The sequence below is a fragment of the Branchiostoma lanceolatum genome, chromosome 18 (genome assembly GCF_035083965.1).
Source record: "Branchiostoma lanceolatum isolate klBraLanc5 chromosome 18, klBraLanc5.hap2, whole genome shotgun sequence".
NCBI lineage: Eukaryota > Metazoa > Chordata > Leptocardii > Amphioxiformes > Branchiostomatidae > Branchiostoma > Branchiostoma lanceolatum.
In genome coordinates, this window is record NC_089739.1 from 2,605,689 (window position 1) to 2,619,223 (window position 13,535).

The window sequence follows — 13,535 nt, forward strand, 5'->3', positions numbered from 1 at the left end:
TTCGCCGCCACAAGCATCCGCTCTACATTCTGCACCGTTACTTCAACTTCCGTTGTGTAGACGTACATCAAAATCGGCTTCATAATCTCCGCGTCGATTCCCGTAATTTCGACTTCGCGCTGGTTGCTCTCTGCCAATCCGTTGGTGAACATGGCAAAGAAGTATGGGCTAACGGATGCGAGGATGTTGCGGTGACAGGGAAATGTTTCTCTACCCACCTTCAACACAACGTCTGTGAGTAAACCATTGTTGTAGAGTTTCCCTAGTCCTTTCTGTAGCTCCGTACTGAGACTAGAGTCGCGTACTTGGTGTGTATCGTCCATAGGTTGGGTATAGAAGTCGCTATGCTCCCCTTCTGAGGAAGACTCAGTTGTGTCGGTGGTGTTGACAGTGAAGTTGTGCTCTCGCCAGTTTCCAGGGTTATTGTGTGGATCATTGTAGAAGGATGCCATCACTTAAGTTTATGCTATGTTACCATGACAACCTAGCAACCTGAGGAGTAAATGAAAAATATTGCTTGTCAAGAAATTGCTTGTCAAGAAGTGATAGACAAACAGAAGAAGAAGAAGAAGTTGAACTTGCAAAAGATTTGTGAGAAAACTAATTTTCATAACATGAGTTGATGTAATGATGGCATAAATGAAAAGAAAAGCCATATAGAATATTTTACACATTATCCAAATTATTTGAAATTCTAAACCTGATTTTGAATTAGCATAACATTATGAACTTATACGTAATGTGCTCCTTCTTTTTAAGAGTTACGGTTTAAAACATTTTGTAAAACAAGTGATCAGAATATATGTCAACGTTAACATAGATTAGATATCAAAGTCAATTGAAGCTGTTTTCTTTGTCTTTCTTCTCATATGCCCCTCCCCCACTCGACAGATCGCTCGTCACGTTGTTTATCAACAACTTCAGTTCTGGTCGCTTGAATCGTAATTATATGTTATCTGAGATCTCATACTCTAGACTAAGTTATAGAGTAAGTTTTGCGATAAATACTCACGTCACCAACCTCACAAAAAGCCCAATATTCCCGTAAGAAAACTATTTTATGCGAGGAAATGAAATGATCGCCCATGTTGTTGTCCCTGTAGACGAGTCCATATATATGAAGGTAGCTACTATCTATTATTTGATTAAATAATGTTAAACATTATTACTTTTTTGCCTTGTACTACTTAACAAATGTAAAACAATAAAATGAGAGGTAAATAAAAAACTAAACTAGTTTATCGGCCTATAGGATTTATTGGCGTCGTTAATAAACTCCCCTCTTCTTTTTCAATGGTATAGTTAAAAGGTCACTCAAAATTTTCGTCTGATGACCTTTCGACCGAACTACTATTGAAATATAGGGGTATTCATTTTCAAGTAAAATTTGACAGTTTATCTATCTTAAACCTGCAAAACATTTAATGAGACAATGTTTTAACAATAACAATAGCTGGGTAGTATTTTGTTTGATATGCTAACCTTTTAAGAACAGTTAGTTCTATTTTCTAACCCTATTTGATAGTGGACTAGTCCTTCACGTGTTCACCCTCTTTCGCAAGTGCCAGCCATCTTGGAAGTCGTGGTCAGCTGTAACAGGTAAAATATTCCGTCTTTTCTCTAATTTTCCCGGGGCTAAGACAGTCAGTATGTGTCTTAGAATTTAGGATACATGTCTTAAAAATGTTTGCGACCGTTTCTTGCCTGTACGAGTTATGATAGTCATTATAAATTAGCAATTTATCGCGTCGACTGTTTGAAAAAAAATCTTGTTCCATCCACTTGCTGACATGTCATCATGCAACAAGAATCTGCTTGGTTGCGGAACATTCCTTTGCTATGGTGTATTAACATTAGAACATTAGAAAATAGTTTAGACTTTTTTGAAGATGTACAAAGTAAGTATTTACATCTACAGATACCATGTACATTATATAGTTATCTCTTTTACGTGTATGTGTCTAGACTCTATAGACATGATAATTTAAGGCATATTTTAATTTAAGGTTTGGAAATGATTTTGCCAATCAAAGTACTGCATGTAACCTCCATGAACATAAATCCGCCGGGTTACAGTGACACCAATCCACCACTTTGAAAGACAGTTGGTTTGAGAGATCTCTAGCGCAGCACCCCCAGGTATGCACAGTATACAGGCATGCAAAATTATACTGTCCAGAAGATGTTGGGTTGGAGATTTGTTTGGACGCATATTTTGAGGGTGGCGGAATTATGTACCCTGGTGGAATTATGTTAGTATATGTTAGAATATTGTCATATGATTAGGTACAAATATTTTTGTAACGTACGGTATACTCAAGTCTCCCTTTTCTGTGTTGTGTTTCCAGAAAGATTACATGAATGCCGCGTCTGTCCCAAATCCGTTATAGAACAGAACTCGTTTTCCAAATAAGGTCTCGTAAATGACAAATTTTGATTTCAACAATTAAAAGCTTGGAAATTCTAGTCAAACTTGCTGCCTGTGCCCCAATACTAATCAATGCGATAGAAAAGCCTTACTTTTATGATTGAAATAAGGTATGTATGCAATGCATCAACATATGTACAGTTTGATGTTGATGCTGTGAATGCAGAAATGTTCGTGGTGGTTTTATGTTTGCGGTTTTCACGGTAGGCTCTTGGCCACGAACCTAAAACCGCTTCGGCTTTTTTTGCCCTCCAACCCCCTTGTCTACTAATGTCTCAAACGCGAACTTAAAACTAGCGCAAACACATTTTCTCCCAACCATGCAAATTTAAAATGCATTTACAGTAATACAAATACATTGTGCAAGGAGAATTTTCAGAAGGAAACTTTTATGTGGATGAATTCTAGGTATTTGTGTGTGATGATGAGTTTTGTTTGTCCAATATGGGAAATGATGTCACTAATACTTCCAAGGTTGTGAGACACAGTTAACCTACGTGGTTACTAGGAATTAATGAAAATAACTAATCGTTTGTCTCTCCACTAATAGCTCCTGCCCCAACATGACGGTTCCGAACACTCTCACCCCGCAAACCATGGACAGCGTGGAGCCGATCTGGTTCGACCGGTTCCGAGTTGAAGAAGCGGAGAACCGGTACCAACAACACCTCGCCGACCAGCACTCTGGACTCGTGGTCAAGGTCAGTTCGGTTGAATAGTTCTCGTAGTAAGACCAGAAGATAGTAGTTGTTGCTTCACCCAATTATATTGCAAGGGACTCAATTTGGTTAAGATCAGTCGGTACTCATATAACCATGATAATGATATTCATTACCTCACCGCAAGTTAGGGAAGTTTTGTTTTAGACTTGTCTAGACTTATGTCTCTGTGTGTGTGTGTTTTTGTGATTGTCACTACTGGTTTGCACAATGCAGCATTGCTATACATTCTCAGTATGTCTGAAGCTATATGGGGTTGAAAAGCAGTAGAGGTAGAAGCTATATGGGGTTGAAAAGCAGTAGAGGTACATGTAAAGGAGTTGATGTTTGCCATCTCTGATTGCTTTGCTGCTGAGAATGTTGTTTTGTGTGTGTGTTTGTGTGTTGGTGTGTGTACAATGTATGTCTCTTTAAGTTCAAGATACAAATGTATGTAGTATATATGTACACCATGTACATGTACATTATACTCAGTGTGTGTATTGTGTAGGTGTTTTTTAAGATAAGATACTTTGTTTGTTTTTTTTTGTTTCTGAGTGAACTTTGGATGATGATTTATTTTAGAAGGTTAGATTAAAGGATGACTGATGATTATCATAATATCAAATGTCTGAAAGAAAAGTTCGACAAAATGTTGTGACAACATTCAGTTTGTTCATTGTGGTAAAAGTATTACATTGTTTCAGTTTGTTCATTGCGGTACATGTATTACATTGGTTAAGAATATATAGGTATACATGAGAAGGTTTCAGTCATTTCATGCATGCATGTTTGTTAAATACACAAATACAACCCCCCTGACCCTGACTCCCCGTTTCCTTGCTACCCTCTGCTTACTAGAAGCGGAAAAATAGAAACCGGGTGAGTAGCCTGTCTGTGGAGCAGTCTGTCATGTGTTTGTGTGCAATGCACAAGTTTTACTTTTCTCCAAAGTTTGTATGAAAATATGCTTTCCTGTAACTTAGTGTACACGTAATAAAATCTTCAAGAAACAAGTTTATAGAAGTATATCACTATACAGTCAGTAGCACTTTCTTATCTTAACTGACAAAGCTGCACATAAGTCTAATCTATATTCATTTAACAATTGATCAGCAATATGATTTCTCATGTGTCGCAATCTAGATAAAAGGTGAAAATGACCAACACATACATGTAGTGAATATTTATATGCAAAAATAACAAGCTAAAAACTATTATTCCTATTTTTTATCTCTTCTTTCCTGCAAAAATTCTATCATCACTTTACTAACAACCTCTGTGATTGGTGGTTATCACATTGTAGCTAGAAGCACTACTAACACTTCACTCTATTCCTCCTTGTCTCCTCTCTTTCATTCTTTCACTCCACTGCTTATCGTTCGGACCCTGAAGAAGAAAAAGAACAAATCTGACAGCAGTCCCTCCAATGCCGAGGTCGAGGTAACGACGCCGAGCGAGGAAATCGCGCAAAACATGTACAGGAAACCGGAGAAGGCGGTGGAAAAGAAGGGAGGGCGGGGGAAACAGGCGCAGAACGCGAGATCACCCCCGCCGGAGTCCTCCAACAAGAAGAAGGCGGGGAAGTCTGTCTCTGTAAGCCTCCTACAGTCACAGTGTGGTTCTTGTTCTTGTTGGTTTGGGTAGTTGTACAATGTACATGTAAGGCTACACAGTACACAGTACAGGGAAACGGTATTCTAGTCAAACCTGCCTACCTCAACATTAGGACCACCTGGACATCATATTTTATGTGGTCTCTATATTAATTTTTACCAACTTCAGTCTTTGACCCAAGTACCAAGAATCTTGTCTACTGAGACCATTTTCTGCAAGTCGCTCAACAGTCCTCATATTGCATAGCACATATACATGTAGTACAGGTTAACTTAGTTTGCTAGTAGTCACTTATTATATGCAGTATATGCTATTATACATGTATATGTAGATGTAAGGAAACCAGATTAAGTACATACTTTAAGTCCATGTACATGTATGCCCATGTTAGTTGCATTGATACAAGCAATGTAAATGTTCATACATGATAAATGTACATTGTGGTGTGTCATGCTTACTACTGTATACCCCAGCCTATAAGACTAAGAGAATGCCCGCATGTGTTGTGATTTCTGTGTTGTGGGTGGCAATGTCATGCTGCTAAAGAAACAGTATCAAGGGCACACCAGTTTCATTTCTTGGTCCATGAATTATGAAAAAAATGCTGCTAAGTTGGAAAATAACACGGAAATTCTAAGTTTAACTGCAAAATGAAGAAGAGAACAGTTTGTAACAAGGTGCAAACTTTTCCCTCATACTCTCAGAAAGTTTGTACCTTGGTACACACAGTTTCAGGGAATGAATACAAACAAGAGTCATGAATTCAAGAGTTAACAAGTTTCATGTCTATTTTGTTTATTATTCAAAGTGACAAAACCTGCTGTTCGAAATCTTGCTCAATGTCACTGACATTAAGTAGTGGACGCTACTTGAAACCGTTTCCAAAATCATATCCAGTTGCTTGAGCAACTGTTATTTGGCACATCGTATTACCTGGATGCCTAACCTTCATCGACGTACAAACAGTCAGTTTTTCCCTCTAGTTCTCTGTTTTCATATTGGCCTCTTGACTTTTTGCTACAACTGTAGAACTGTCTGGGAACAAAGGAAATGAATCTGTGTGGCCCAGCATGTGAGTGTGTGCTGCATATTGTGACATGTGAATGCATGATTGTGTGCTACCCTCTCTGAGAATGATGCAGAGCTCTGGTGGAAGTAGTTTTGCAGGAAATAAGGTATTCCTTGAAATTTTTGGCAGTTCAAATATTGCAGCTTACAGAATGGTAGATTTTTACAAAGAAGGGGAGTTTTCAAACTCGAGGATTGACAAGTGTCCTTTTTATGTCCATTTTTGTCGAATTGACAAAAGATACATTATCAAAAGCGGTGAAAATGCACAGTACAAACAAGACTAGTATACATATACACAGTATTTGGCCATATTGGGAATTCTTTTATACAAATATATACAAGGGAGTCAAGTCAAAGCCTTTACCTATTCTTTGATCATAACAGACGATGCTGCTTTGCAGAATACCAGCGACATAAATTTCAAAAATCACTATCAAGAATCGAATAACTTCGCTAAAAAAATTCTCAATTGCATCAATCAACATTGGTTTCATGTTAAAAATGTGTATAACAGTATTGAAGAATACAGAAAGTATTGCACCACTGTTGTATATATACACTGTATACTACATTTGTAGAATATTTGGCCGTATTTAGAACTCTTCTGAAGTCTCCGTATTTATGGACATGCTTCCTGTGTTTCTCCTTTGAATTCTAAGAGGGAACCAGTAGCATTCTAAATGTAATAGTACTAAAAAGTTGCACTCAATACTGAAAGTATACAAATCATGGTCTCTGTATACTTGTACAAAATGTATCTTATTTGGCCGTATGAAGAACTCTTCTGAAGTCTCGTACTTATGTACATGCCTCCTGTGTTTCCCCCCTAGGAGGGCACCAGTAGCATACTAAATGAGATTGCACGGGCACGCCAGAACATTCAAAACTCCCTCAGTTTTCCTGTGAGTAGAACAACCACCTTCTCTCTTAACCTTGCACGAACACACCCACCCCGCGCTAATCTCGCACTCTAGAACCCGCCTGAATCACAACTGTGTAATGTGACGCTCTTACATCTAATTCTTTTCACTCGGGAATCACGGCATGATTTTTTTTATTGAGGTCTTCCCAACACTGGGTGTGATTTGGACAGCGCCAAGAATGGACAACTGTGTGATACTGTACATGTGTAGCATTGCCATGGCAGGGTGCAGTCAAACCTGTACTCATGAAGCCCTCCTCTCACTGGACCAGCAACATGCTGGCGACCTCACTGCGTCCTAGATTGAATTTGAGTTACCCTTGACTTTACACTGGAAATACCATGCAAAACGTACAAGTATGACTAAAAGGACAAAAAAAAGCACACAAAGTGTTAAAAGATTTGTTCTTTATCGATGAAATTTGTTTAGTGCGGTGTCAAATCCCTCTGTTGCAGCGAGGTCGCCAACGCGTCGCGGGTCCAGTGAGAGGGGGGCTTGAACACCTGGTCATTTGACTTTTTAGGCCACTTTCTGGTTACAATTTTTCCTAGCATTAAGAATCCTGTCTAAAGTGACCACCAGCATAATTCAAAATGGCCGTTTCTGAAGTACCCTGCGTGGCAATGCAACACAGTTTCACATGGTCTGAGTGCACTATTACACATTCTAGACCAATTTCTACCAAATGGCGTTGTCCAAATCCCACCCAGTATTTAAAACACCTTGGCAGTGCGCAGTGATTCCTTGGTGATAGAAGTTAGATGTGGGTGGTGGCCTGCTAGAGCCTGGTAGCTTTCACTGGCTGCATGTGCTTCTCTACTTCAGCACTAGATCCAATCTGCATGTTGGTATCAGTACCTTGTCTCTGATTATTCAATTACCACTACTAGTACTAGTACTAGTACTAGTACTAGTCTTGATCATACCGGTAATACAGTAGGTATTAGAAATAGATCTTTAAAATGTTTGAATGTCCATTTGTACTACAGGTACATTAATGTCAAGCATTTTTTAGCAGAATCCTTTGAGTATCTTTTTCTTTAGTTTGTGTTTACTTGTAGATAGAAGATGATTAGTATATTAGATAATGTGCAAGGTAACAACTATAGTTTGCATACGATTCCTTGGATGATAACTATCATAGTGCTGAGTTTTAAGCCTTGTGATTAGCTATACATGTATTAGGACATTGCAAATGATAGTCAAACAAGTATGATGTTTGTTGAGGTTTGTTGAGGTAGAAAAACCTTTTGTATATAACTTTTTTTTATAGTCAATACAAGTGTTTTTAAATTTGGTTTCATTGCAATCAGCACTGAAAGAACTGTTGCACTGTTATGGAAGCATATGACCATATTGTTTGCATAATATGGTTGTATGCTTGCACAGTTATGTACACAGCCTTGCAATGCCGATGAATTCTAAGACGTCTTAAAGCGTGTGCTGTTCCTTAAGATGTTGTGTTCTGTCCTGCAGGGTGAAGGTTTGCAGGTGGGGACCAGTGTGGGTCACGCCGAGGTGTTCGCTCGACTGTCTTCGCTGGAACAGGAGAACAAGGATCTCAGGAAAGGTAAAGTCTTAGAGTATTTCTGTAACTCTTACGGACAGTCTTCAATGCAAAGTACGGTATCTTTATTCTTATTGTTTCAAAAGTATCACTGTCCAACATTAATGTAGTGTACTCTGCAGTATAACTTGTACTAGTTTACACATCTGCATAAGGACCACCTGCTATTGTGACCACTTTTTGGTGGTCTTCTAGATTATTTTTCAGAGCATTAAGTGATTAACAATTTTGTCTATGTGGTCTCTGTAGACAGGTTTGACTTTATTTAACAGTCCTCAGTTTGATTTATTAATTAACAATATCTTCTTTATAAAACTATTGTCAGATTGTTAGAAACCAAGTGTTCAAAGTTTTCGAGGAAGTATAAAAAGAACATTGCAAGCACTGTAGTACACTGACTTTCACAAGTCACAATTTTCAGCTTAATTTGTTTTTTATTGTTCGACAGTAACCCAGGACCTGAAGGCACTTGTGTTGAAACTGGAGTCGCGGGTGGGGTCTCTGGAGAAGGGCGGGGCCGCCCCGACCAACTCACCCGCCAAACCGGTCCAGCAGCAGGAGGATGATGACGATGATGATGACGATGATGATGACGACGACATCGACCTGTTTGGGAGTGATGATGTGAGTAGATATCATTAATAACCATACAATTAGTATATTTCTTGACCATGACCTTCTTCCAACTTTATACATGTCAAAAAACCACACATGTAGTAACTGATCATTATCAAGACCAAAAGACTTCCTCAGTAGGTTCCGGGTTGATTGTAAAATGTCAATGAATTTTACTCCAGTAAGAGAACAGAAAAGGAAATGGGATATAAGGCATATGAATTTATAAGATTGTGATGACTTCAGTTACAGTACATTTTAGTTGACTACATCAACGGATGTCTTACACCATAATGAATATATTCTAGCCAATAAACTTTATCCTTTATGTGACAATGTTACTGACTATCATACTGAGACACATATGTATCTTTCCAACAGGAGGCAGATGCTGCAGCAGAAAAACTTAAACAAGACAGAGTCAAGGCCTACCAAGACAAGAAGTCCAAAAGTAAGTCTGCCATAGATATGTTCCAAAGCAATCCGTTTAGAAATTAGTAGCTATGTGACAAAAGGTCAATTCAAAAGCATCAGGACTGGTAAACATGCAAACATCTCTAAAGACTACATGTATATTGGTGGGGTCGTGTGGCGCAACGGCAGAGCGTTCGACTCAGAACCAAGAGGTCCCGAGTTCGAATCCTGTCATGTCACCGATCTTGTGCCCTTGGGAAAGGCACTTTACACGACTTTCCTCACTCCACCCAGGTGTAAATGGGTACCTGACTTCGGTTGGGGAAATTCGTATTGAGGTCACCTGGTGGCGCCAAATGGCAGCCGCCCAGACCCTTGCGACAGTTCCACAGAATGCAAGTGTAGATAAGATATTATACATGTATATGTTGTGTAGTGTGTGAAACCTGTAATACCCTGCATCAATTCAGCGCTAGAAACGCTGCCATTGCGGGTAATTTCTGACCAATAAAAAACATTATTAAAAATTATATTCATTCCACTGATCAAACAGCCTCACTCCTGTAGATTCTCTCTCCCGTAACTGGCACCAGTCAGGGAGTGTTGACACCTAACATAAGAAGCTATATGTAAGGTCATTGCTTCGTAGCTCTGATCAGTAAAAGGTTAATGTATATACAACATTGTAGAGCCAAAACTTACAACAGTTAATACTGTTTATTGTTTGCTCCTTTGTGTATTGATGTTTTGTTGTGTTGTTTTTCAGAACCAGCTCTTGTAGCCAAGTCCATGATTGTCCTCGACGTCAAACCGGTAAGTTTTGTTTTACTATAAACTAAATTCACTCCATGTAAACTGTAACTGTTGTCACCAAGTAATGGATAACTTTGTACACTTTCTATAGACATCGGTGTTACATACAAGGTACATTCAGAATGATGTCTTGGACTATGATTGTGTAAATTTTGGGTTGCTTTGCCTATAATACTAAGTGTTCACAACCATATTTCTTTTTTCCCCTTTTCCCCTCACAACTGCACCAAACAACACTATAGTGGGACGATGAAACAGGTAGGTCCTTTTTAATCCTGCTGTGGAAATGTATAATATTTAAATTTGTATTGCACATATCTGCATGAAATTCTATTTCCCTGAATAATCAACGACGAACACATTGCAGAAATACTGAAATATGTAATTGAGAGCCTCTTACATTTACATTCTGTATGTATCAGCTGTAGATTGGAGTTGACAAAAACATCATAATTACAGGAACTCTTACATACATGTACATTCATAACAAGCTACAACTGACCTGTTGTGTTGTTTACAGACATGAGTGTCGTGGAAAAGAATGTTCGGTCAGTAACAACAGACGGGCTCGTATGGGGACAGTGTAAGTATGACGTAAGATGATTTATGTCATGCCTGGGCCTGATACGGGTGTTCCGGACCGTGTGATAACTATCCGGATCACATAGGGTTCGGGAGGGTTATCACACAGGCTTCCATAGAATATTTCGAACGCATTTCGAACGCGCCGGTTGCACGGCCGCCGGAAATTCGAATACCGGATTCGGAGATTGGAATCAATGTTGCTACAGTTCGAGGACACAAAACTCCCTCAACTTTTGGCGCATTCCGCATTGAAATGTGTGTTTTCTCGGGTGGGTATGGCCAAGGTATGACATAAATAAAATACAACACGTTGTATTCCGCATCACCCTCGGTCCCAGCCCTCCCGCGGGTCGGATCGCCCTCCGGCCTACGGCCGTCGGGCGATTCGACCCGCGGTCAGGCTGGTACCTCGGGTGATACGGAATACCCCGTGTTGTATTCTATATGTAAGCACTCAGTGTTAAAATGTAGTTATCACCATGTCATGGAAGTGAGCAGCATCAGAAGCCCAATCCGTGTATAGCAGTCACAGACAATAATGTAGTTGGTGCAAGTTTAGATGGAAAGGTTCTGAGGTTGTGGCATCTGTTTTCTAAATCGCCAGTGCATCAAATGTTAACACACTCAACAAACGGTGACATGAAAATTTCAACAGCAACTTTATTAGTGGTTTTTTTTTTACATAGAGTTTCAGCTTTTGATTTAGAGCATTTTCACTCTTTCCTTATCAATGTTGGCTGCCATGTCGATTTCCATTTCAATAGATCATAGCCTATTTGTACAATTCTCTATGTATGAACCATCTCTTGTGTGTTATTGATTAATACACTCCATTGATATGCCCTAACAAACTGTTTACATCTTTCTTTTTCTTTCTTTCCGTGCAGCCAAACTCGTACCGCTTGCTTACGGCATTAAGAAACTGCAGATCAGCTGTGTAGTAGAAGACGAGAAGGTCGGAACAGACTTCCTGGAGGAGAAGATCACAGAGTTTGAAGACTATGTAAGTTTCTGTAGAACTCCTTTCCTCTCCTACCACGAAATTAAGCTCCTGCAAAAACATCAAATTTTGTATGGCAGTGAGAAGTTACTGTCAGAAGAGTTCTGAACATTTTTAGATTCAGGTCTGTTTCTTAAAGAACAGTGACTTATAATTTTGTCTAGTGTGACTACTACATAATTCTGCCAGATCTCATATCTGTCACTCAGAAAATATTGTGTCCGAAGAGATCTACAATGCAACATCCTCATATGATTTTCAGTATAACGCACTCTTGTATATCTAAACTGTACATACCTGGGAGGTGCCGCACTAGAGATCTCTCAAACCCACTGTTTTTCAGAGTGACCGATTTACATGTAAGTAATTATGTAACCTGGCAGATGAAAAGACTGCTCTCATAATGTACTTTTTTTCCCAATATTTAAAGTTTTTTTTTTAAATTTTTATTTACAGGTCCAAAGTGTTGACATCGCTGCCTTCAACAAGATTTAGACAAGACCACGTGAGGACAAACCATCTCCAAAGTAAACAACAACAACAACAACAACATCCACCTTAAACAAACAACGAAGACGACAGCTAAAAGCCTTTGCAGGTCACAAAGACCCATAAAAAGTAGCAAAATAAAGCTTTCACCCAAAAATTGTCAGTTTTGATTTTGTTGCGAATTCAGTCCTCCAAATGGCCACACGTACATGAATTTCATGAATCTGGTAAACCAATACAGCTAACGACAATAAGACAGGGCTAGTTTTTTAGAACTGTGCCATGTTCAAGTTACAATAACGTTGCAGTTATGTAACAGTGTCCACAACTGGCCGACAATATGACAGGAATAACTTTCATAACTGTGCTGTGTGTAATCTACATTACGTTTACAGTTATGTAACTGTGCCCACAGTAAGAACAAGTGAATAAAACTGTTTTAGACACATCTATAATGTCAAACATTGGCTGTTCCGTTGGTATACTGTTCCGTTTTCTGTAGTCCTTCCATGTCGTTCTTGTACTGAACCAAACCTTTGACGACATCTGATGTTTGTTGCTGACTCATTGACATTAAACCGACCACCAACTGCTGCATAAAGTTTGTCCAGTTTATTTGTTCACTCACTCACTATCCACTATGATGGGGAACGTCTTCTGTACATCCTACAAGACAAGACAGGACTTAGATAATTGAAGCGTATGCAATGCATACATGTATATACAATATTTGCTGGTGTAATCTAAATCTAGGAGTGTTAGTTTTGCATTAATAAAGGAGGGGGGAGCAAACCCAAGCCGAGCTATTCAGAAGACTTTCTTTGCCCAGCACTTATGAAGGGGACTTGAATACACACTACTTCCAGTGGACTACCTTACCGTAGTGTGCGTTACCAAAGGGCTGTAGGAATAGATGTACATGTACACTTAAAGGTATGCTGGTAAGAATTTTAACAATCGTATCTTCTAGTCCCTACAAGACTAACTACATCAGCTATAGGGAGAATATTTGTCAGGGACGTTTGGCCACCATAGGGTAAGCGAATTATTGACCTTACTGTGGACTGACTACTGGCCAAATTTTTTTTCCGAATTCTATGATTCGGACGCCTGTAGGAAGGTCTGGCAGAGGCTACATGAACATGTACTAGGTATCTATAGATATACGTTTTCGATATAGTATATATATATAGAAAATTGGAGAAAAATCAAGAAGCACTTAGCAAAATCTATGTACATTAATTCTTGCATAAACAGTTCTTGTTTTTCTTATGCGACGAAAGCTAATGTAGCTAGTTTATTAAACAACAGTTTT

General features: G+C 39.0%; 1 protein-coding gene across 9 annotated transcripts; it reads left to right on the forward strand.

The window, feature by feature from the left end:
* The first annotated feature begins 1,503 nt into the window (after positions 1–1,503).
* LOC136423782 (elongation factor 1-delta-like) lies at positions 1,504–12,821 on the forward strand. 9 transcript variants are annotated; one of them, XM_066412075.1, is made up of 13 exons: positions 1,504–1,599; positions 2,979–3,129; positions 3,988–4,008; positions 4,522–4,722; positions 6,645–6,716; positions 8,214–8,307; positions 8,753–8,928; positions 9,301–9,370; positions 10,100–10,146; positions 10,389–10,404; positions 10,667–10,729; positions 11,619–11,734; positions 12,188–12,821. In XM_066412075.1, exons 2-13 carry the CDS (start codon positions 2,992–2,994, stop codon positions 12,224–12,226), a joined length of 1,053 nt encoding a protein of 350 aa, XP_066268172.1. In that variant the 5' UTR covers positions 1,504–1,599; positions 2,979–2,991; the 3' UTR covers positions 12,227–12,821. The 9 variants fall into 9 exon arrangements, with proteins under 9 accessions (XP_066268172.1, XP_066268174.1, XP_066268176.1 ...); XM_066412072.1 differs by lacking the exon at positions 1,504–1,599 and adding an exon at positions 2,347–2,414; XM_066412076.1 differs by lacking the exons at positions 1,504–1,599; positions 6,645–6,716 and adding an exon at positions 2,347–2,414.
* Positions 12,822–13,535: the final 714 nt, after the last annotated feature.

Bases quoted from the DNA above. Each gene is read 5' to 3' on its own strand.
- LOC136423782 (XM_066412072.1), top strand. From the start codon at position 2,362: ATGCCGCGTCTGTCCCAAATCCGTTATAGAACAGAACTCGTTTTCCAA. The intron at 8,308-8,752 runs GTAAAGTCTTAG...ATTGTTCGACAG, and splicing joins GAACAAGGATCTCAGGAAAG to TAACCCAGGACCTGAAGGCA. The intron at 9,371-10,099 runs GTAAGTCTGCCA...GTTGTTTTTCAG, and splicing joins CCAAGACAAGAAGTCCAAAA to AACCAGCTCTTGTAGCCAAG.